Source organism: Arvicola amphibius, chromosome 11 (assembly GCF_903992535.2).
Source record: "Arvicola amphibius chromosome 11, mArvAmp1.2, whole genome shotgun sequence".
Taxonomy (NCBI): domain Eukaryota; kingdom Metazoa; phylum Chordata; class Mammalia; order Rodentia; family Cricetidae; genus Arvicola; species Arvicola amphibius.
The window spans coordinates 56,705,200-56,730,855 of NC_052057.2; the positions used below are offsets into that span (position 1 = coordinate 56,705,200).

The 25,656-nt window shown below is 38.5% G+C and overlaps 1 protein-coding gene across 2 annotated transcripts; it reads right to left on the bottom strand.

Moving 5' to 3' along the window:
- Positions 1-417: 417 nt before the first annotated feature.
- Ca13 (carbonic anhydrase 13) lies at positions 418-25,656 on the bottom strand. 2 transcript variants are annotated; one of them, XM_038347561.1, is made up of 7 exons: positions 25,564-25,650; positions 22,261-22,458; positions 15,436-15,554; positions 9,548-9,643; positions 8,241-8,303; positions 7,476-7,631; positions 419-1,991 (listed from the first exon to the last, which is right to left on the bottom strand). In XM_038347561.1, exons 1-7 carry the CDS (start codon positions 25,598-25,600, stop codon positions 1,872-1,874), a joined length of 789 nt encoding a protein of 262 aa, XP_038203489.1. In that variant the 5' UTR covers positions 25,601-25,650; the 3' UTR covers positions 419-1,871. The 2 variants fall into 2 exon arrangements, with proteins under 2 accessions (XP_038203490.1, XP_038203489.1); XM_038347562.1 differs by lacking the exon at positions 15,436-15,554 and having other exon boundaries at positions 418-1,991; positions 25,564-25,656.

Genomic DNA, 25,656 nt, shown 5'->3' on the forward strand with positions numbered 1-25,656 from the left:
TTGTCTAATTATGTATATGGGTGTTTGGTCTATAAATAAATGTTTGTGCACCAAATGCATGCTTGGGATATGAGCACAGGGGCCAGAATGTCTAATCCCTAGCACTGGATAATATAATCAATATAATCCATCCTGTAGGTGTTGAGGTTGAACCCAGGTCCTTTTGAAGAACAACCAGTGCTCTTAACAATCTCTGAACCACTTACCCAACTTCTGTTAAACTAGTCTTAACACCTACCTGTGGAACCTTGGAATGCATGAACACTTTAATAACATCTTAATGTTATTTCTCATAATATAATGTTCTCATCGTAATAGTATTTCATGATTTAGGGCTTCATATTCTTAGTTAAATACAGAGATAGAATAAATTAGAAAATGCAATCAAATGTTTATATTTCTCATTTGTATTTTATTTTCTGAAAATCTTCATAGTTATTCATTTAGAGTAAGGTAAATATAATTTCACTTTGGTCATAAAGATAATAAACATAATATAAAAAGGAGCACCTGGTGTTTTGAGACTGGCTTTATACTGGTGAATAAATAATATACAAAAGTGTTTGTTTCTGCAGTTTTGATTTGTACTGAGAAATCAGTTGAACCCAGAAAGGGAAAAACAATGACTGAGGTGTCCATTCTAATATTCAGGCTCTTGTCTTATATGACAGTAGACTCCATCATACAATTTTCTCAAAATGAAGTTATCTACCAAGAAGAATACAAAGAACATTTTCAAAAATTAGCTTTATATTTAGAAGATGAGAGAGATCTGAAACAAATCATTGAAATTAAGAAACCCAGCAACATATTCAAGTCTTAACTATGATTACTGAATTAATGATAGGGTCACTTCATAATGGAAAAGAAAAAGAAACATGGCACCCAATCCCCTTCACCAAATACAAACAAAAACCTCTCCAGATAGAACAGGTTAAAATTATTACCAAATTGCATCTTATTCAATCATTAAGACACTTAGTAACAAATGAGAAATGAACTTTGCTAGAAAAATGCATTGGATGGTTTTGGCATCTATGTGAAACTCGGTTTGTTTTTTCACTACTGACAGAATAAACAATGGATATAAGATATCTCCCTGCTCTGTTATAACACAGGCCAAATATACAGAACCTGTTCACCAGCTCAGGGCAGTTCTGCTGCAGTGGTATTGTGTAACCTTAACCAGTTACTGCCATGAGGCAGCCAACACTACCACACAATATGTCAGTCATCACCCTGATGGTCATTAACATTCTTAGGTGGATGAATTATATGATATAATGTCTTAAATATTTGTTTATATCCTGAAGAATTCCTCACTAAAACTGTAGGTTACTTTGATCAAAAAAGTAAACACATCATTCTATCTTAATTCCTGTGTGTCTCACATAGTATCTTTATCACAGTACACACAATGAGAGCTTGAGAAAAATACATTAAAGGAAATATATAGTCCTGATTAATAAGAAAAATATAAAAACCATAAGAACTGATTGCTCAGCAATTATACCATTATTTAAAGTTTTTAGCAAACACTTTTAAATGTGGTAGAATCAGCTAAAGGCCACAATAAACTTTTAGTACAGTCTGAGATTTGTAAGGTTGACCATATGGACATGAAAGCTGAGGCAGATGAACTGTGTGATATTAATATACACCGAACAATGTTTACCAGTTGGGCATGTGTTCATGTAAATCTGGAGTAATGAGCTAGTTAGTTCAGCTCCAGTTTTTTTCTGTGGTGCCAAAACCACTGGGAAAGTGGACCCCTAAATTTAAAAGTCTAGAGAAGTTGTTAGTAGGAAAGTCTGAGTTCTGTTTTGTTTGCTGCCTCCATGCTTCTGGCTGTGCTGACCCACTGGTGGCTGTTAATAAAAAGATGCTCTCACTCTGCGGCCCTTCAAGGGCTGTGGTGGACGATGATTGCTCAACAGAAAAGCTGCCGTCTCGCCCTCGGCTGAACACAAGAGGCTACGGAATCTGGCCAGCTGTTGAAAATTAGAGAAGAATTAATTTCACCATATAAAATCAGACTGAACTTAATGAGCTGTGTGGAAAAGATAAAAGAGTTATAATCTGTCCTCTACCCGCATCTAAAAATATTGCAAAGCTAAATTTCTAAGTCGCATGTTACAGATCATAGAGAATTGTTCCGCTAGGTTCCCTTCACTATACAAACAATGATGGATCTGAAATTAAGAATATAACATTCTATACTTGAGGATCAAAGTTGTAAAAGTAGGAAGTGCTCTAAATAGTACAGACTGACATTCACAAAACAATTTTCCATATGACCCCTTTCTACTCTCTAATACATACCTGGCATATTTTATTACAAAAATATGCTCAAACATACCTGATGTTTAAAATCTGTTTTTCCATATAATACATGCTATAAGCATTTTTGCATATCAATAAACATAATTTTACATAGTACTTGTAATTGCTTCAGAGCTCTATATACATTGCCTGTTATAAATGTGATATGAAATTCCAATAATCTAGGGAAGTTTAATATTGTTTACTACGATTTAGCAAAAGTCTACAGTGATAAAATAAAGACTGGATAAATTACCTGAGTAATCCTATCCTCATGCTCTACAAAAAGAACTGCTTATTAGAATAAGGTTTGCCGTTTGTTTTGATTTTTGCTGTATTTTGATGAAGACAAATTGGTAAACAGTAAGACTGAGAGCCTTTATTCTCCATGCAGTTTTAGTCCTTTGATCTCAAAGCCATATCAGTTAGGCTACCATCCCCTTCATTTCTTGTACAGTATCAACCAGGAGGAAAGAAGAGGAGAAAGAAACTCTCACAATTAACACAGTAGCTTATAAGCATGGCCTGTAGATACAGGATCACCCATTTAGAAACAGATCTTTGTCTTCACAAATGATATTCCAGCATGTCTTTTTAAGGAGTCCAGACATGGGAATAAAGAGATAAATGATTACAACTTATGAATAGTCATTTATGTTAGAGTGGGTCATTCTAGTTGAAAACAGTTAAGACTTATGAGAAAGAATCACTGATGAAATTCAGTAACAGAGGCTAATGTAACCCTAGTCATAACTGCAGTCAAAGTGATGGTGTTGGGAATGCAGTTCAACCTCAAAATAGTGATGAATGAGCCTTCTAGGACAATGCACCTCCCTAGTGACATCACTGATTGCTTAGAAGACCTGTCTTTGTCTTTGATTTACACACACACACACACACACACACACACACACACACACACACCCCAATTCATCTAAAAGCTTGTTAATGAATACCTCTGCATCCTTTTAACCTCATCAGTATAGAATTGCATGTTATGGTAGAACTTTCTTCCACCAGCTTGCTCATTTGCTGACAGTCCTATGCCTGTCTCAGTACTCTCTTCATCACCATCATCATGTTTCTGAGAACATGCTTGCCTGGCCTGGCCTAGGCTTAGGATGATTTCTGCAAGACACATTATGCCCCATGTTGAGAATTCATGTGTGTGCTATTTCATATGCTTACGTTCTTTTTAAACTCATTCTGAAGTATGTTAAACCATTGACTTTTGACACCTCACCCCCGACCCCAAAAAATACCCACGGTATGTGAATAAATCTTTTTAGCCCAGCTAGGTAGACCTGGAAAGCCCTGCTGAGGTTAGTTTCTTTTGGTTTCATGAACTAGCTGGCTAGCTCAGATATCTTATCCCCTCATGTAGGCACAGGCCCATTCTGGCAGGAAACTTGCTCCTCTTTCACTAGACTGACTCAGCACCCACCCATTCCTGGCAGATACATCCCCATACAGCCTGGAGGCTGAGGTAGGTATGACCCGCTTTGTTGGTTTCCGGGGCTTCACTACTAAGGTCTTCGTTTCCTTGAGTAGCAACCTCAGCAAAATGAAATCCTTTTTCACAAAGTCCTCTACATTTATGGCATAGTTGTGCTCAGCCATCTTTAAGAACTCTCTGCTGCCTGCCAAAGGTGAGTAATAAGGAAAATAACCTCCTTTCTGGAACTTGGAGATTCAGACACCATGCTAAGTGCTTTATATTACATTGTTTCATTGAATCTCCCAAATAACTTATCAACAATGTCCTGTTACCCCATCTAAGTAATGACAATCTCAAGAGGCAACCAGGATGTTTGAACAAATAAGTTATTTATCAACTAAATCATGAACTATCACAAAAGTAAATTGCATTAATTTTTTAAAAAACATTTTCATTTAATCTTCTTTCACTTAGTTTTTATCATGGAAACATTAATAAAGTAGCAGGAATGTTCCACCCACCAACACTCCTACCCGGTCTCTCTTTGCTTAATCCAGATGAATTGAACGAAGTTTGAAATTTATGCCCTAGCAATGCTGAAGCATGCATGGGCAGTCCGTATATGGCAGTTCCGTTGATCAGTCATCCTCATCAACTTAGACCATGAAACCCAATATGGACAAATTCAATCCAGATGACTTTGAGGCAAATTCTGAACATTGGTTCATTTCAGTCTAAACATTTCAGAATGTGCCTCTCTTAAAAGCTCACTTTAAACACTTTAATAGGCACACAGTGTACACTTCTGAGTCTTAGACTACCGCCACCCCACTAACCTTTCTAGATCTTTCCAGATCTACATCTGCAGTACCATGCAAAGTCACATTTGTGAAGAGGATCTCAGAACACCTAAATAACAAGACTAGGGTGATTCCAAAAAATTCAGACCTGATTAAAACACATACATGTACATACAGTAAAACAAAAATAAAAGTTTAAAACTTTTTAAAAAGCAAATGCTTTAAAAAATTATTTTTGCTGAGTAATTCTTTAAATCAGTAATATATTTGTCTATATAAAAATACTGAGCAACTGAACTCTTTTGCATTTTTATAAGCTTTATAATTTAGGAAAAATTTAGATTTACATAACTACTACAAAGAGACTATAAATATTTCCCACATATCGCAGACTCAACTTTGCTATTAATTATGTATTACATTCTGTGGTTCACTTTCTATAGCTATTGTTCTGACAACAGCTTGGCATTATTGATGAGTCGCTTCTGTACTCAGCCTTTTTTTTGTTTTGGTAATAATGACTTTTTTTTTACTTTCTTCCATTTTTTTCAGCACTGGGTATTGAACGTAAGATCTTGCAGGACACTAGACAAGAACTCTGTCACAAAGCCAAATCCACAGGCACTGTTTTGAAATTTCTTGTTAGTTTCTCAGTCTCCTTTTGCTTTTAACAACCTTGAAATTTTGGAAGGAGTCCTAATTAAGTACCTTATGTAATGGCCCTTAACAAAGCTTTGTCTTAGAATTTTCTTTCCTTGTGAATAAGTTGAAATTGGATTTTAAAAATATCTTTTTCTTCATTCCTTAAATCTTAATAGTAATTTAAATGGTCATTAAATGTTTCCCTCCAGCTAAAAGATTAAAATATCTAATAGCATCCCAGCTGTAGTTATTTTAAGTTAATGTCTCAAAGGAAACTTCCAATTCATAAGAGCTCTAAAATTAAGCTATTCTTTCACATACTATCATATCTGAAAAGTCACATTAACAATTTTAGCTCAATGAACCTCAAATATAACACTGCAGTGAATCCACAGTTGAGGCAGTTATAATATGCAATTTAGTAGGGAGTTACTTTTAATAAGGTTCATTTTATTTTGACTAAATAATTAAATTAAACATTTTTATAATGTTCTTGTCTAAACCACTTATGGATTGAAGAAAACAACATTAACAGAAAGTTATTTTCCAAGTGTCTTTAAGGAATAAAGATGTTCTTGAACTATGAAGGGAAACATTATCCACCTGCCATTAGCCATTTTGAAGTTATAATACTTAGCTAAGCTTTTCAAGTGTAGTAAATGACTAAAAGCAACTTAGCAAGTGAAAGGAAGAAAATTAACCCCATTTATAAGGCCACTGACTCAGAAGCAGGTCTTTTATTTTTCTCATTAGATGATGAACAAAATTCATAGAACTCCTGGATTATTAATGTTTATTTACTTGTTAGTTTAATATATAAAAGTGCTTTGTGTGCATGTATGTCTATGCATCACTTTCATGCCTGGATTTTATCCAAACTTTTATGAAGTATTTTAATAACTATACACTAAGTCATTTCTTGTCTGTAACCCTAAATACAAAGGCAATAAGGAGAAACACTCAATACAATCTCAGCGCTCACCCCCAAGAGAAAACTTGGCCTGAGATGACCTTGGAAGGCTAAACCAGACTTGACCTGATGGAGTCAAGCTGGAGAACACATAGCCAGGCAGATACACAGGCCTAGTGCAGGAAGGCCTACTAACTCACTGCAAAAATAACTGTACCTACTGCTGCAATGCCTAACTTAAAAGAGCTAAACAGACCTCCGACGAAAGATTTTGTCTGAGAAACATAACGTGAGGAACATATTTGAGGACTTAGGACATCCTGAGACTACCGACCCTGTGACCTACTCTGACGGTAGGGAGGGACTGAAGCATGAGCAAGGCCCTTAATTTGATCCCCTATCACTTTGAAAGATAAATAGAACAAAACAAAGAAATGCCTAAGTAAATGCTTTACCAAGGAGGATACAGAAGGGAGCTACATCTTAGTAATGTTCCCTCAGGCAGCCTCACCAAAGTTCTGTCAACAAAAGTCAAAATTCAGCTGCCATTACTACAGTGGAAACACGTGACAGGAGAGCTGCCTCCCAAAGGGTCTGGCATTTCCTTTGCTAGAAGCTATCGGGCATATACGTGTCTCAGGGGGCCGGGCTGATACCGATCTCAATGTTCACTTCTAAAACTGTGAAAGCAGTAGTCTAGGAAGTGAGGAAAGAGGAGAGGGTTGCCTTTCTGGAGGCGTCTCTGTACTAACTGTCCTCTCTGTATGAGACTGGTTCTATGTCAACTGAAACAACGAAACAAACAAACAAACAAACAAAAAAAGAACTAACAAAAACAAATAAACAAGCTTTTAAAAATTATGTTTCACACTGAATGAGGCTTAAAGACAGTGGCTCTCAACCTTTGGCCCACAGTTCCTTGTGTTGTGTTGACCCCCAACCTTAAAATTATTTTTGTTTCTACTTCAAAACTATACTTTTGTTCCTGTTATGAATTGTAATGTAAATATCGGATATATGACCTCTGTGAACATCACAACCCACAGGTTAAGAAGTGCTTAAAGTTTAAGAACATAATATTTCTGAGCAGTGACTAAAGACTTACACAAAAGGTCAATTAGTAGAGTTTTGAAACCATTAGCCTCAGATTGTGACACATGCCTATAATCCCAGCACATGGGAGGCTGAAGCAGAAAGATCCTGATTTCAAGGCTAAGATAGGTTACTTAGAAAGACCTGGTGGGTCTAATTAATGGAAGAAAATGTCAGGCTCCAAAATGTGGCAGAAATAAAATCAGCATTAAAAAATGATTTAGCCGGTTCCTTTGATAACACCACAATCAACTTGGAAGAATTATCACACCTGTTGTGAGCTGATATTTATAGGTTGTTTTAAAACAATCCACGTGACGCTCTCAAGAAGAGGTGGGACCGTCAGAGAACCAGGGTATGTCCAGTAGTCCCAGGACGGTGGAAGCAGAGAGAGGGGGTCAAAGTTTGTGAATCGGGTTTGTTTGCCCTGGAAAAGCAAAAAGAATATTACAGATTATAAATCAAACACAGAGACACACACATTCAAATTCTGTGTGATTACTTACTATCATTCATTAATATTTTAGTAAAACAAATCTCTGCCTTACTCCAAAAAAAGACCAGATAAAGTAGCAAATTCTATCAATTTATTTAAGAAGAATAATAGAGTTAGGCATATACCTATATCCTAGCAGTCAAGAGGTAGAGGCAGTGGGATCATGAGTTCAAGGTCAGCCTGGGCTCTAAATGAAATGTGTAGAGAGATCCCAGGTCAAGAAAAAAATAATTTTATTTTACATAAGTAGTCTTTTAAATAAGTTACAATTTAAGTCTTATTTCTAAAATTATAGTATTAAGGACATAAATCTGCATATATTTATTGGTGATTCTTTTAGATATTGTCAGGTTCTTTGTCCCTTTAAAAAGAAAAGTGACAGTAAGTTCGTTCTGCAGTTTTGGTCTGGTAAGTTGATACTTGCTTCAAAGAAAGCAGAATATGCATGTCTAATATGTAAGATTTCAAAAGAAGGTAAAAGAATTCAGGAGAGAAGGAAGCTATTAGTCACTAACAAATAGTAATAGTAATTAACTTTACCTTTTCCTTAATGGAGCCCAAAATGTCAGTGATCTTTTGCAGCTGGGGATTGTGTTCCCCAATCTAAAAGATGTAAAATTTCAAAACAGAAATAGTTATAACAGCAAATTAGTGCAAGCACTCCATTTCTGTCCTTAAGTTTTAATTATTTTCTAAAAGCCAGAGTCAGCTCAAGCCTACAGCGACTATTCTAGAACCAACGTTCTCTTCCACCTGACAAGCTGATTATACCAGAGGAATTTTTATTTTATTTTATTTTATTTTATTTTTGTGTATGCATGTATGTGTGTTGATCATGTATATTGGATGCCCAAGGAGTCTAGAAGAGGGTGTCAGATTCTCTGAAGCTGGAGTTACAGGCCCTGGTGAACAATCTGACTATGGTCTGAACCCTGGTTTTTTGGAAGAGCAGCAATCACTCTTAACTGATGAGCCACATTTCAAATATAGGTTAACTTGAGAGAAGCACTGCTTAGACAAGTGACTGACTATTAAGCCAGTTGTACATTCAGATCCAGACTGACTGGGCTGCTTACATAAAATCTTAGATCTTCTACTTGCAAGCTAAAGTTACTTCAAGTCCCAGATTAAGGGGCTACCCTGAAGAGCATATGCATTCTAAATACAAATGTATAAAATATATGCATTTCACTAATAAAGTGTTATCAATCTACCTAAAGGTTTAAAACCCTGAGAGATTCAAGTCCCTTCTCTTGCCACACCTGGATCCTGTTGCCACCAACTAGAGTTCTCGAATAAAGTCCTGGCTGCTTCCCATATCACTCCCAAAATCTCTCAACCCCACCCTAGCTCCACAAGTTACAACATCACACAGATAATGAGGCATGGAAAAAGAGCACACCCTAAAGAAACTGTCCCCAGGTGTGATGACAGGACTTGTCTGTTCACATGCAAATATCAGAAAAGGAGAAGTTTATGGCTTTTTTTTTAAAACAATTGATCAGTATGTTTGAGATGATTTGCCAATATGTCAAGCAAGGGCCTCAAGAATCATGAGCTTTAATTTTCTACCGTTCCAGGTTTCTAAATGTTGAAATCAGGAACGAGAAAAGCCTAGATTTCTTCTTGGGATTTCAGCTATTACTTCTGCTGCTATTTTTTCTGATGCATCAGTTGCTATTCACATACAAATGCTCAAGTGGCAATGCAAAAAATAATTAGATAGTTTCCACACTACTATGGAACATTTTACTGTTCACTGCAAATGGGAAATACTAAATTTAAAAGTTTCCTGTTTAAAACAAATTGAATGTCTGAGTATTTAAAAGACAACAGTGGATTCTCACCTGGAGAAATACTCCCAAGACAGCCAGCCCATCTGACTCATGAGCTGCCTCAACAAAGCTGGGGTATTTGTCTGAATTCCAGTGGACAACATGGAGCTGAAAAAAAAAGCACACAAAACAATTCAAACATTTGCATAAGCATGCTGAAAAGTGGAAATGCAAATGAAACATTGATATAACTGCCTGGTGCTGGGGCCTCAAGTGTTTAAGGAATCTGTAGTAGTTTGACTGGAATTGATCCCCATAAGCACATAGAAAGTGGCACTGTGAAGAGATGCGGCTTTGGTGGAGTAGGTGTGGCCTTGTTGAAAGAAGTGTGTCACTGTGAGGTTAGGCTTTCAGGCCTTAGCTCAAGTTATACCCACTGAAACAGTTCACTTCCTGTTACTTGGGGATCAAGATGCATAACTCTCAGCTTCGCCTCCAGCACCATATCTTCTTGTACACAACCATGTCCTACCATGATGATAATGGACTAAACCTCTGAAACTGTAAGAAAACCCAATTAAATGTTGCCATAGTCATGGTGTTTCTTCACAGCAATAAAACCCTAAAACAGAACCCTTCAGTAGACCTTGACTTTATCCTTCTAATCTATTCATATAAAATGAGATCAGAACGATTGCAGGCTCCGAGCTATATCTGGTCAACTATTTGAAAGCTCGTTTCCTATGTCCTGATCATTTTACCCACTCTCTTCAGTCCTACCACACTCCAATATTGTTTCATGTGACCTGGGGCCTCTGCCCCTCACTGAAGTTACTGCAAATGAGTGGGTATGGGTCAGATATGAGCTGTCCATGGGGTTCACTGAGGTGCCTGGGCTCTAAAGGTCCAAGAAGTCAACTCCTATAAAGTGGTGGCTGATGGTAATAAGGTTGCTTCTGAAACTGACCTATCATATTTATCATTGCAGTCTCACATTTCTGTAGCTGGGAAATGCAAATTCTCCCTATGATAAACTATTTTAGAACTAGTCATGTTTTATTATTAGATTATTTGTACTGTTAAGTAGTTACATCTATTTGTGGGATACCATGTAGTGTTCTGATGTAGGGGTACAATATTCCCATAATCATATTGAGCTGATGAACAGAGGCAGTTTACATTTACTACCTTATATAAATATGTCAGATACTTTGCCAAGAGTAAGTTTTGATGGGGAAAAAGAGGCTTTGGGTCAAAGAAATGGAGGTGCCTGAACATGAAGAAAGAGGCAGCTAGTGCCAGGAGAAAAGGAGAGAGAAGTTTGAGAACTTGAGACTCTTGAAAAGTCTCTGCTTATTTTGCAACTTAATTCTCAGGCAAGCAGACATTTGTAAAACCCAACAAAAACCTACATGTGAGCCACAGAGTATCCTTAATACAGAGGAATATGAAAAATTTTAGAATAACCAAGCTGACTACCACTTCAGTTCTGCTCGAAAGAAGAACAGAGAGGAGCCAAAGGGCAACATGCCATGCCCAGAAGATTTAGTTCCTATCATAAATGCTGAAGGCCATGCCATGTTGTTATAAGCAATGACCTGATGATACCAAGGATCACCTCAGATAAGATCCTTAGGGATCTTCTTGGCAATTCAGTAAGAGAGCACTCATTCAGTCTTCATGGTCAAATCACCCTCATAGCCAACTGTCAAAGAGAAAATTTGGCATATTCAAATACACAATTTCATCGCCATGCTTCAGATCAAACTGCACAACTTAGAGACAACTAATATGAAGAGAACTGGAACAGTGCAACAACCACATGTAATCAAAGGAAACAAAGGGATATCCAGACAGAAACATACACAGGTGAATTCTGCACCACATCCCTCGTTCATGTGAGATAGTAGGGGGAGGAAAGAATCCTTAAAACACTGCATGATGAAACAAAGCTCACAGGGCTCAGGAAAGATACAAAATGTTTCACTGTGGGGATAGGCTGATGAGGGTGGTAAAGTTTCAAATGGCTCTGTGCCAATTACAACAACTCCTTAAATAGCTTGCTTAGTGAGAAATGGCATCAAAGGGTCAGGAACACAACTGGTTAGAAAATGGGTGTGTAAGTACAGAGAAAGAAATCTCCTATGTAGACTTTTTTTCTGCTAGGTAAGCAACAATTGTTTGAAATATGATGAGAAACCAGATCAAAAAATCTGTTTATTAAAAAGTCCTCTTTTCCCTCATATAACACCTTCACAGAGGAACATATAATAGTCTCTTTTTGTATTAAAAGTAAACAAATTAGCAACTTCCTACTTCCTGTCTAACAGGGTCATCAATTAGAGATGAATGAGAGGTAATTAGCCCCCACAATAATCAGATTAAGATTGTTCCTACAGGGCAGAGTAGCAAACACCTTTATTTAACGCACCAGATTTTGAGCACCAGCAGAGGCAGGTAGATTTCTCTGAGTTTGAGATCACCCTAGTCTATACAGTGAGTCTCAGGCCAACCAGAGTTACTTTGTAAGACTGTTTAAGAAAAAAACAAAAAAGATTCTTACTTGTTAGTAAAATTATTTCTAAATATAGTATTTATTTAACTTTAGTGCTTTTAAGATAAATGATTGTGATATTCAAAATATGCTGCCAAGTACTATAGCAAAAATCTACCATGAATGTGAAAATCTGATTTATGCTTTTCTTACACTAATGTGTTAGTTTTTCATCTGTCCTGAGATCATTGATTTATAAAGAGAAAAATTTTATTCAGGCTCACAGTTTCAGTGGTCTCAGTACCTGATCAGCTAGCCCCCACCTTTTTGGTAGGTGGCAAAGTAGCATGACTTAGTTGGAGTACCTGACAGAGCAAAACTGGTCACCTCATCACCAGGTAGCAAACAATGACAAGTGAAGGGGCAAAGTCCCACTATACCCCTCAAGGGCACACTGGAAATGACCCAAGGACTTCCTCTGAGGCCACTCCTCTCAAAGGTTCATCAACCTCCCAATAACAATAACCTTGGGAGAAAACCTTTCAATAAGGGGTCTTGTGGGAGATAGTTCAGATTAAACATATAACAATGGTGGATAAACCATAAACAAATACAGTTTCCAATATAGGCTATTAACCTTTTCATTACACTATTCTTTACATATCCATATGAATCAGTTATTTTTTGTTGCTGTGATCCATGACAAAAGCTCCTTACAGAAAAAGAAAAGTTTATTTGGGCCAAGGGATCCAGAAGGTTAGAATCCATGATGGTGGGGAAACAGGTAAGCAGGAACCAGGCATGGTGGCTGGAGCAGAGAGATGACAGCTTGTATCTCGAACCACATGCACAAAACAGAGAGAGTAAATGCTGAATACAGTAAGAAGCCTACCCTCAGTGACATATTTCCCCCCAGCCAGGCCACACCTCCTAAACCTCCCAAAATAGCATCACTCATAGGGGACCAAGTGCTCACATACATGAGCCTATGGGGAGCATTCCCATTTCAACAGCCATTGCATGTCTTGGCCCAAATTTTTTCATGATGAGATTTCTCTAACCTCTCTATAATACCACAAATCATGATTGAAACATTATGTTTTCATGGGCTGCAATTTAAAATGTCTTTGTTTTCTTTTTGTTTCAATTTCATAATGGGAAATAACATGATTACAGCTATGTTCTTAAGCAAAGGTACCTAGAAAAGCTAATTCACACATTGGAACCATCTCTAGAGCTGAGCACAAAAGGATTTTTCTGAACTTTGGGCTAAATGTGATAGTCTCCTAGACATTAGAATTTCCAGCGCTGACATCCTCTTTAAGAATCCAGGTTTGTATCCACAGCCTGCTGAAGCTAGCATCCTTGTTATAGGCAAGCCCCACTGGCATGGCCTTCCAAGTATATCATGAACCTCTACAGTGTCTTTACACTCTTACTCAAATTACCACTGTTTGCTTCAACTCTTTCATAGTCTTCTGCTTTGTCTCCCTCCTCCAACATTCGCCCCACAACAGCCTGTTCTCCACTTGGCAGTCAGATGTGTTTTAGGAAATCGAAAGCAGAGCAGGTCAGTGCTCTGAAGGATAGGGGCCTCCCCTTTTTCTCTCACCAGTTTCAGTCCTATAACGTGCAATCTTTCTCTTCTTCAGCGTGCTGAACCTCATTCCTATTGCACAGCACTTCTCTTTGTTATTGCCTTTACCTGGAAAACACTCTGAGTCAAGATTTTGCTCACAGTGCTTTTTCCCTGTCCTTTTGTCTCACCTTACATGCTATCTCAAAGAAGCCTTTCCTAACCCCACAGTCACTCTTCAGCTCACATGCTATCAGTGTTGCCAGAGAACCAAACACCTATCACTTCACTCTTCTCCCCTGAGGACAGAGTAAGTATTGCAACATAAAACTCTGGCAAAATGGGTGTGTTAGATGGCAGCCTAAAAGACCAGGTACATAGGAAACAAATAAGAAAACTGGAAAAGAAGTTCCATTTTCTGAACAGCATTATCCTGGGGGTCTAACTACATCTCCGAATATGAAAAACTGAAGAGAATCTGTAGCATCAGCTAACTAACTGCTCAGTCTTGCCTAGATAATTCATAGGCCAAACATGCTCCACTCAAATAATCTTTGTTGAGTCAGGAAAGACTTGGCTTTCATCTCTTGGTAAAGTTTAGTGCTATTAAATAGTATTAAAATGAGGTATATGGCACTCCATATTTTAAGTAGAGGATTAGAAGAGTCAGAGTATTCCTAGTAAATGTAATTACAACAAAAAAGGATTACCTTACCAGAGAAAAGAGAACAAGACAATGGAGCATTAATTTTAGACTTGACAGAAATGGTATCATCTCAGGACATCCAGACCAAGTGATCAGCAGAAAGGAGATTTATTTTCCCCAGAGGGTCAAAGGGAAGGGAATAGGAGACAAAGACAGGAGATATAGGATGAGAGTGGAGGGGGTAGGAACAAGAAAGGAGAAAGGATACCTGTCCTGGAGGGACAAAGGACTGTCTCTGGATAGAGAGGAGACAGATGTGGCCCATAGGATAACGATGTTTATTAGGGTAAAAGGGGAAACCCTGTGTTAGGATGAAACATTCCATTGTAGTTGGGCATGTTAATTAGGTGAGTTAAAGGGGGCCTTTGATTTCTGGATTTTAATAGTTTGATAGCTGAATCTTGGTATTCAACTCAGGAGGAGGAAGTGGCTAGCGTTAGGAATGTAATCTAGTGGTTTTAGCAAGGCAAAGGAACCAGGGAGAAGGGCAAGGCCTGCCAAAGCCAAGTTTGCCCATGCTCCCAGAGTGGGCATATTCTATGTTCTGAATAGTAGCAGAGTGCATTAGATTCTTGCAAATGCAGTCTGAATTTCATGTCTAAAGCATCAATTGTTGTCATGTATGGAATGTGAGCTTTGCTTATGTCTGATTATTTGTGTTTGGATCAAACATGCACAGAGTTGAACATAATACAAATGTTTCTCTTCTCCCTGGTCTTTGAAATCTAACAGAGGAAGTTTAATGTCACATGCCTTGGGTTTTAAATAAATGAATCATAATGCCTCACTGGATAAATAACTTATTCTTTTCCAGTTAGTCTGTGATTTACACTTTCTCTCACCGACAAATATACTTCTTATTATTTTTATTGTTATTCCTGTTTGGTCTTGTTTTATCACATAGAATCTTGTCATATATCCTAGGCTGCTGGCCTGGAAGTCCTGATCCTCCTGCCTAGACCTCTCCAGTGCAAGGATTACAGGCATGTGACACCATGTTAAGCTTCACCCATTTCCAAACATATAAGCAACACTATGCTCTCAAAGTTGGTTTAAGGGCATGAGAGGCCACATGTGAAGCTTTCCTGTTAGATGAATGATGTTGTCTCAGACACTGAGGTGTCTAAGTAGCTGAGGATCTATGGAAGGCTTCTGCTATGGAGTAGGCTGTGTGTGCAGCTTACCTCTGCAGCATATCTCACTCCATCTACCATATGTTCAGAGCCATGGTCATCTGCTGAACCCCAGTGTAGGTGGAACTGCCGCAACCTATAGCTTCCCGTGAGAGGACCTCCACGCAGAACTAGACACCAACACATTTAAATGGTTAGCAAGAAAAATCACATTTATCCATCCCATAAAAACTTCTCCCTGAACCACTAAACACGTTCTTGTCCTTACAAATGGGTTCTGTTTGCAGGCATAGATACAACTTTACATATATGAAGAGTGAGAAAAACAACACCACTGGAAACAGAGTCCACCATGTAGATCTTTACAGAATACGTGGTGAGTCACGGCACACCCACAGACAGCAAAGGAAAAGGATCGGAATTCTCAAAAGTGAAAATCCACTCTATTTAACTGAGTGCAAGCCAGATTCCCTGAGTAAGAATATGAAAGGCAAAAAGGGTTCATTGTGAGCTTGGGAGAGCCAAATAGCTTGTATGATAAGATGCAGGCTGTGCAGGATGTCTGGATGACAAGAGTCTGGAATTTCTCTATCTGCATGGTCTTGGATAAAACCTACCTTCTAAGCTGCCATTTACACATCTAACCACTGGAGAGAGACACAGTCTCCCTAAGACTATTGTGCAAATAGAAGAAACACGGTAAGCAAGAGACTTTCCAATGCACAGTACACAACAGCACTGTAAACATGCTACCCACTGCTACCATGGTATGGCTGTTGCTATGCCCGTAAAGACTGGTTCACCTTCTGTGCTTAGAGTACTTGCAAATAAACATAAACTATAAAAAGAATTTAAATTATTTTTTAAAACTCAAGGTGTCTTTTTCACTTTGATGAAGTATATTTCAGTGTTTTCCCTCCAGCAAATATTATCTCTAAGATTATGATAATAAAATTATATCATAAATATATAGAAACACACTTTAATACAAAACAGTCCTAAACTAGGTGAAGGAGCACACACATGTAACCTTGGTACCCTGAGTTATCCAGTGAGTTTGAAGCTATCCTGTATAACAAATTAAAAAAAAAGAAAAGGGAGGAAGGAAAGGAGAGAGGAGTGAAAGGGAGGGGGAGGAAGGGGAACAGAAGAGAGTCCTAAACTAGTTCTGCCTAATTCCATTGTATGCTGCAGACATAGGGACAGAAAGAAAACTTTGTATGCTGAATACATTAAACTCCATCAATGTAATGTAAAGTTGGGAGTGACACCCCAGCTCCTGGCATCCATCCCAGTCCCCTGGCCTGGGAGTTGTGATTGACTGGACTCCAAATCCCAGCATGCCAGGCCCTGACCCCTCCCCTTGGGAAGAGTCAGGACCATTCTCACAGGGTATTTAAGTGGGTGCCCAGAGGAGGAACACATGGTCCCAGATTTTGCATGTGCTTCCCAGTTTTCTGTCTCCCCTGCCATGCTCTCGGCCACCCGAGAGGGCTGCATTTAATAAAACATGGGTATGTTTATTCGGTTTGATTTGGCCTGACTGGATTTCTTAAGCAGCTCATTTTAGGATTTTTTCCGAACAACTAACATACAACAAAACTGTTAGACTGGAGAAACATAGATAATAATAACATATATTTAAGTTATTCTTCAGAAAGTATACCAGTGCTGTGTGTTCACACACCACATACACATATGCACACACACGCAAACAAAAACACAGGCTTAAGTTTCAAAACCTATACACCTCATATAAAAAAGCGTTTTAGTATAGATATTTTTGTCATCTATAAGGGTGAGGAAGGAAGACTCAGCAGTTAAGACTGCTTGCTGCTCTTCCAGAGGGCCCAAGTTCAGGTCTCAGCCCCAATGTCAGGTGGTGGGCAGATATTTCCAGGGGATCCAATGTCCTTTTCTGTCCTCCCCTATCAGCCACATTTATATGGCATGCACGCACGCGCGAGCGCGCGCGCACACACACACACACACACACACACACGCACACGCACACGCACACGCACATGCACACATTAAAAATGATAGTACCCAAAGAAGGCTATTTCAAAGCATTCTGAACAATAAAAAAGAAGAGATCACCACTGAGGCCAGTGTGTGAGTTTGCTCTTGCTTTCCCCTGAGAAACACAATACTTTTATTGCTTCTCTGATGGAGGAGTGTTTATGTGTTACTTTCATTATTAATAAAGAAAACTGCCTTGGCCCTTTAAGAGAAAATTAGGTAGGTGGAGTAGACAGAACAGAATTGTGGGAACAAGGAAGTAGAGTGGGGGAGACGCTTCAGGCATTCGCCATAGTGAGTCTCGATGCTGCTCCTCTCCGAGATGGACGCAGGTTAAGATCTCTCCTGGTAAGGCACACCTCGTGGTGCTACCCAGATTACTAAATATGGGTTAAAGGAAGATGTGAGAATTAGCCTATAAGAGGCTACAGATAATGGGCCAGGCAGTGTTTTAAAAGAATACAGTTTCCGTGTAATTATTTCGGGTGTAAAGCTAGCCAGCGGCGGGTGGCGGGACGCAGCCCCGCCGCTTCACACTACACTTCTCCTTGTACTGCGCTGCACACATGAAAGCAGAGACTGTGATCCTGCTATTCCCACTGCCTACCTTGGTACCTGTCAGAGGAGATGCACAAATATCTGATGAATAAATTGATAAGATATTTGATTTGCCTTTAAATCGATTCACCATGAGTTCCCTGAGTGACACCAGTCATATTTTACTCAGGCCTACACCGACTGCAGCTGGAATGGCGCCTGAAGGAAAGTAGTCAAGTGCTCTATTGTGCTTTTCTTTCTTGCTGTTGCATAACAAAATCTGAGCTGGCCAAAGACTCAGTCCCTTGCGTATAGAAAGGAGATTAGAGAGTTTAGGTAATCAATCAATGTGGGTGAAGACTCAGGCAAGCTGGCTCTGGAGAAAGAAAGTGATACAAAGAATACACATTGTTAGAGAGACATCCTACAGTTAAAGTCAGGTTAGCCAGCTTTGCCTGGCTAAATATGTGGATTGTTTTACAGGTTACACATTCAGACTGTACAGGTCAGTATTTCAGTAAAATAGCCACGTGAGTTTATAATAAGCGAATGCCTAATTGTGGAGAAGACTGTTCTTTTGAATGAGGTCAGGTCAGGAAAAATAAGTTTAAAATATCTGTTTAGCCAGGTGATGGTAGCTCAAGCATGTCTTTAATCCCAGCACTTGGGAGGCAGGGGCAGATGAATCTCTGAGTTCAAGGCCAGCCTAGTCTACAGAGGGAGTTAGGCCAGAGCTACACAAAGAAACCCCTGTCATAAAAAAATCTATTATTAGTGTCTTAACAAAACAGATAATATGTGGTTCAAGTCTAAGTTCTTGTGAGAAACTTCTAAGAAAACAAGACAAGTCTTGTGATCTCAGTTTTTTCAAAAACATGAAATTTGTATTGAAATGTGCATTTGTGTTCCTTTCAGTTGTTAGCATGTAGAAGTGAGTTTACCTAAGATTACTCATTATTGCTTGCTACAGTTGTAATGGTAAAAATAAAATGTTGCAGATCCCCAAGTGGCTACAGTGGCAGAAATGCTGCAGGTTCCCACGCAGCAGCAGTGGACAGCAAGTCCCGAGAGGAGCCAGTCCCAGGTAGGGACAGTGCAGTTCCCCAAGTGGCTGCAGCAGGCCATGAGTCCCAGGCAGGAGCCACGTGGTGGGTGAGAGTCTCACGATGAAAGACAGACAAATGGGCACACCACAAGACCACAGTGCAGGTCTCTGAAGGCGGCTGGTCCCAGGCAGGGAGCCACTTGGTGGGCGGGAGACAGATGGATAGATGTGCCATGCAGAGTGAGGTTGAATATTTATTTAGTGGGTTATGAAAGGGAAGGGGAGAAAGGGAGAAGAGCAGAGAGGCAAAGAGAGAGGGGGGAGCTGCCTCTTCATGAGGGAGATGTAAAAAGGAAGGAACTCAGGCTGGAAGCTAAAGAGCAGCTTGCCTCCTCAGACAGGGAGGGAGTGGGTGTGGCTTGTCTCTTAAGGGGACAGAGCATACCATTACAACCATATGCCTCTGTGGAAAGACATGTTTTTGCTAAGTGAGACTTGCCTGTTTGCCATTATGATTGGACATTTTACTCATGTGGTTCACTTAATCTTTAGAGAATAAACTGTCGGTAGCTTTGAATAAAGTTGGCTATTGCATGAGATTTTAGTCTACCTCATTTATAGGTTCTACTCTCCCAGGTCCCACAGCCAACTAGACTGGTAAATACCTGACAAAAGAAGGAATTGCAGATGTGCTACAAATGGTGGGCCACCATCCCTGATGAGTAAATAATAAACTATTTTCTCCATTTTATTCTTTAAAAAAGTAATAATTTCTCCAAAGTCACATGTGCTATTGTTTACCTTCATTTAGAATTTCCAAAAAGAAATCTCTTCCAAATAAAACACTAATGTAAGAGGTTAAGAGAAGCCAACCTGCCTGTTATAATAGGGTAGGAAGTTCTGGGTGGAGTCATCCCAGTACACTACAGGAACCAGAGCCAGATGAGATGCTGAGAAAAGGGAGTTCCGAGTCTAGAAAGAAAAGTATCACAGGCAAGAGCAGCCCATTTCCACTACCAGGTTTCTCTTTCCTCGTCACCCTCCTCTATATGCAGTAGATACACTTCCTAAAGAATTCCATGCCCATTAGTCCCCTATTAACATGCTGAAGAGTGAGTGCCTGCAGGTTAGGCAGTGTGCACAACCAAGCAAAACCCTCAAGGACCATGAAGACAACTCTGTGCCTCTGCTACATTCACTGATAACATTCAGAGTTAACTTTTAGTCAAGAGTGGCTTCTTGGAGCTGGAGAGGTGGCTCAGTGGGTAAGAGCACTTGTTATACAAACATGTGGGCCAGTATTTGACAGCCAGGGCTGGGAATGGTGGCTCCTACTTTAATCCCAGAATTCTAGAGGCAGAATTAGGCAGATCTATTTGAGTTCAAGTGCAGCCTGGTTTATATAGAAAGTTCTAAGTCAGCCAGGACTTCACGGAGTGACTCTGGCTCAAAAGAACAAACAAACAAACCGCAAAACAAAAGAGAAAAATCTAGATGTGGCCCTGAGGCACCTGCAAGGCCTGTGGGGTAAGGCAAGGAGGATTGTTGGGCTTGCAGGTTGCAGTCTTGTTCCAGGTTCATTGAGAAACCCTGTCTCAAAATAGTGAAAGAGTGGAGAGGAGAGGAAGGGAAGGAAAGGAAGGAAGAGGAGATATGGGGAGATGAGGGCAGTTGAATACATATAAATAAGGCCGGTTTCCCCTTTCTGCTTCTCATAAAAAGAAACATCGCATTCATTTTTCTTTATATACTTTGTACAGGCGCCCCTGTGATGACCTGACAAATAAATGTAAAAAAGACACGTATAAAAGCTAACAACAATGCTTTTAACAAAAGTAGAATATTATGATTTCAATTATAAGCTGATGAATCAAATGATTAAATTTGTTAAATCCTTAATAGGAAGCTAATGACATGGCTCAGGGGATAAACATGCTTGCCCAGCAAGCCTAATACTTGAGTTCAATCCATGGAACCTACACTAACCTCCATTAGTGCATCAAACAATTACATGAAAACACAAATGACAAGCAAGTTTTCACACATTTCCATTTGGATATATATTTTTAACACAGTATCATTCATGCTTGGCAGCAGGTAGGCTCAAACAGTATTAAATATTCATTTTAAGAAATATTATTTTATTCTCCCTTTAAGTAATAAACTGCCATGTGAATTAAATTTTTACTTAGTGAGTCCACAATTCACATTGTGAAAGATATGAACCGTGAACAAATTAAATATAATTTTTAATACAAGCAATGAAAAATATAAGGGATAGATGTTTTAAATATTCCTACTTTTAAATTAAATACCTACTTTCCTTCTTCCTTAAATGTTCAGTATTAGGACATATTAATAAATTATGATAAAAGAGTAATTGGTATATCTTATAAGGGTGTTAGAGCTATACATTTTAATGAAAAAATCCATTAAATATTTTAAATAGGAAAAAGTTTTAGAGTAATATAACATCAGCCTAAACATAACTTAAAAAGTAAATGTAAAATACTAATATGTCATGTGTGTATATATATATATATATACATGTGTGTGTCACTTTAAATATATATACATATATATCTAAATATATATATATATCAATTTAAATATTAAGGAAAAGCGCCACACTGATTACATAATAATAAACTGTAGGGATATACATAATTTTTGTCCTACATTTCTCTACATTTTTTACTACACATACATATTGTGATTGTAAGCAAAAAAAAGATTTAAAAAACAAATCTCTTAGTACTGTATGCTTACCATAATTAGTAAAATAATTATGAATAAATACTTTCCAGAAACATGGGACTAGAGAAATGGCTCAACAGTTGAAGTTAAGAGTATTTCTTGCTGTTGTACAGAGGACCTGGGTTCAATTCCGCATACCCACATGGGAGCTCACTACCATCATAACTTCTAGACATTCAGACATTCAGACATGTAAAATAAATAAATCTAAAAAAATAATTAAAGTTTCCAGGAAAAAGAAACATTAAAATCTTTTATGAAATACTATTAAACTTCAATATTTTAACTATTAAGTAATAATAAGCTAAAACCAATTTTTAAATATCATCCAGCACACTTTTTCCTACAAATTTTCTCTACTATTTTATGGTAACATTATCTTAAGATCCAAATAGATAGCATTTAAATTCACATGAAAAAATATGCTTCAATTTTGAAAATTCCAGAATGAAAGATAGGAGAATAAGTCTAACTACCTAAAGTCTTAAAACAACAAATAAACCAACAGAACTAACCTGATTTGTCCTCTGTGTCGTCGAAGTCAACGTTGAAGGAATGGCCACTATTGCTGATGATTTTAGCTGAGGCAGGATCATACTTGATACTGAGAGGTCGAAGGGAGGAGTCATATTTCACTTCTTTGGTTTTAATCTCAATCGGAGACTGTTGATCGCCATCAGCAATGGGGAAAAATTCATTCCAGTGAATAGGGCCTGATATGTATAGGACCAAAAGAAAAGGGCTAAGTAAGTTCTTCACTCAACAAATTAAAGTTGATAACAGGCCACAAGGATGATGACTCCATGAATAAAGTGCTTGGAGCACAAACGTGACAATGATAGTTTGGGTCCTCATCATCCACATGAACGCCAGGTAGGTGTGGAAGCTCATTTGGAATGCAACACTAGGAGGTAGAAACAGAGGGTGTCTGGGCAAACTAGCTAGTTAGACACCAAGAGACCCTAACTCAATTATGCAGAAGGTGATAGAGAACAAAGGAGAATGACAACCAAGGTCAATCTCTGATCTCCACACACACATGCACATGTATATATACTCACACAGAAGAAAACACTAGCATACACAAGCATGTCTCCCACAACCCCCTAAAAAAAGATTAGTAAAAGTAATATCTTCATCCTCAAGGCCCCAGTACTTACATTTTAAGCAGGACTAGTACTTTGTGGGTATGGAAAGCATTTATTTTGCTTTAAGTTGTTTACATAATTAAATGTGCTTAAAGGTAAAGGAATATTTACATTTTATAAAGAATTCCCCAAAGATACCCATCTACCAAGCTGAAACAAAAGTACAATTCATTGTTGCAAACAAAGAAATTCCATCTCAAAATCAAGAATGTGCCCTGGCTGCTCCAGAGGCCACGAAGTCTATAAAGTAGATAAATGAAAAGATCATGTTAAGATCAAAGAAGGCAGTCATCCTAAAGATACTTCCTGTTAGTTTTTGTTTGTTACACCACTCACAGATGTCTTGAATGTCACTCAGCTCAGCTCAGTTACCTGTGATGTGCACCCAGGCTACCCAACATACACACAAATCTTTCACACAGAATAATCCAAATAAAATGGCCAGTAAACATAACATTGCTGCTCACATGGGTTCCTGGGGGTAAAAAAAGCCGCAACATGAATACATGACAACACACTCTGCTCAAAAGGTGTCTGTGAATCAGATACTTTGGATCATAGCAATTTCACATTAAAAATCCCCAGAAGACACTGTACAAAAGGCATTACATTTTCTTATTAGATCATTTCACTTATCTTTCTATGTGAGTACTCTTTCTATTCACAATCCAGTCTTTGTATTTAATATAGAAAATCTTTCCTTTTCATGGCCACCACGTATAAGTTAGCTAAGGAGTACAAGATTTCAAATATGCAATGCATCTGTCACAATGTGCAAACATTTTTATAACAGGCAAGGGGCTGCTTTCACTTTTGAATCCCTTTCTTCATCAATTCCTAGCCATTCACAACCAGAGCTGATTATAGAGAAGTCAAATCTATGAAAGACAAAAAAAAATCACTTGACTCAAATAGCCAATTTATCTAGTCACTTGCATTATTGTATCTCTTAAGAGAGGCCTGCCTTTGTACATTTTCTGGCACATTCAAACTTAAACCCACGTTAACATGGTTGGTTCTTAAGGGAAAGGCACATGGTTCCTCAGGTTTGGCAAATTTTTGAATATTCATAATGATATATCATATTTGGTAATGTCACATGACCTAAACCATTAAATATGATCAGAGGTTAGTGGAAGAAGTGACAAGCTGCTTGGGAACAGGGCAGTCTGTCTAGAGTTCCCCGTCCATCCCATTTCATCCCTGCTGCTCTCAGCTCAAGATCCCCTTAGTCTGACCAGGCACTAATTTTGTCAAACAAGAAGAAATAACAAGGCTTGCTTAGTTAGGATGCGGCACATCCCAACAGAATTTTAACAAAATCTCCCTTTAAGGTGTGGGCCTCTTAAAACCACTGTTTCTAAAACAGAAAAATCATTCCACAGCTCCTAGCTAGGAGGTAAAGTGGGGAGTGGAGAGAAGGCTAGCGTGTTCCTCTTACCAAGCACCTGGCTTCGAGTTCCAGACCCCACAAGGTGGCTCACAACCTCTGTAACTCCAGTGCCAGGCAATCCAATAACTTCCTCAGGTACCAAACATTTTTTAAAGAGAAAATTAATAATTTTTTAAGGTTAAAAAATGAATAAGACATAAAATGACTCCTGGTTAATGCCTTTTCTAAGAGGAATTTTTAAATTTTCTGGAGAAGAATTTTATTGAAAACAACACTTTCTATCTATTAGGATACAATCAGTACTTATTGACTAGCACAACCTTATACCTGCCAAATAACAATAAAAATTATTCCATCAAAGACAAGAATGAAAAGTGTGAAATTGTCTTTCCAAAACACAAATTAGAGGATAGTGAAATATATAAGATCGTCATTGTGACATAAATTTCATTCTTAAAATTCTCAAGTTCATCTGTTGGCATTTTAAAAGTCATGACAACCTCAAGCAAGCTGCAATTAAAAATGAAATTTTTCCACTAAGGCAAGAGAATGACCACGAGTTATGCCCAGTCTAAGTTACAGAGTGAGACACCATCTCAAACCACAACGTCAGAAAAATAAAGTAAAAGAAAGGAAAATCTTCATTAAAATTTGCATGAAATGTACTGTAGAATACTGTCCAATAATGCACATGAAACTGAAGTTTTTAATAGTATTCACAAACTCCATTTTGATAGACTTCTGCAATTCTTCCTTTGGATCTCTGCAATTCTTTTGAATAATTACTTTAAACAATCAGTTCAATTCAATAGACTAAGCAGAAAAATGTTTTATGTCTTATAATATGAAGAAAAGTACATATCTCATTGCCACGCTTATCAATAAGTACACTTAGCTACACGTTATGATTTCTATAATCATTTGCTAAGCTTTGGTCTCTGAAAGGATTGTTTTAGTAGGAAAGGAAGAGTGAAGAACAAGCCCTAAGCAAGCTTCATGTCAGCATGCAAATTACAAGTTACTTAGATTTCTTCAACAGTCTCTGGAAGGCGTCCCGTGACTTAGTGATCAGTGCTCCTGCCGCCCTGAAGTTGTCCTTCTTTCTTCACAAGTGTGTCATCTGAGTTCTGATCTCTCAGGCTCTCTCCGGACAGTGATGGGCTTTTCGAGTGTCGGCTCTGAAAGAGCACACAAGGAAGCAGGCCCTTGGCCCCCACCCACCACCAGGTTCAGAGGTCCCACCAGGCGGCACCTGCCCCTGCTAAAGTCCTGCTCACCGTTGTGCTCGCCATATCCCCAGCTCAGCCTCGCCATGGTCCTCGATAGAGAGCGGCGAACCCTGTGGCTGGGCGCCCGAGCCAGGGAGCTGG

Bases quoted from the DNA above. Each gene is read 5' to 3' on its own strand.
- Ca13 (XM_038347561.1), bottom strand. From the start codon at position 25,600: ATGGCGAGGCTGAGCTGGGGATATGGCGAGCACAACG. The intron at 22,459-25,563 runs GTGAGCAGGACT...TATACATATCAG, and splicing joins GGGATATGGCGAGCACAACG to GCCCTATTCACTGGAATGAA. The intron at 15,555-22,260 runs GTTAGTTCTGTT...GTTGGTGTCTAG, and splicing joins CGACACAGAGGACAAATCAG to TTCTGCGTGGAGGTCCTCTC.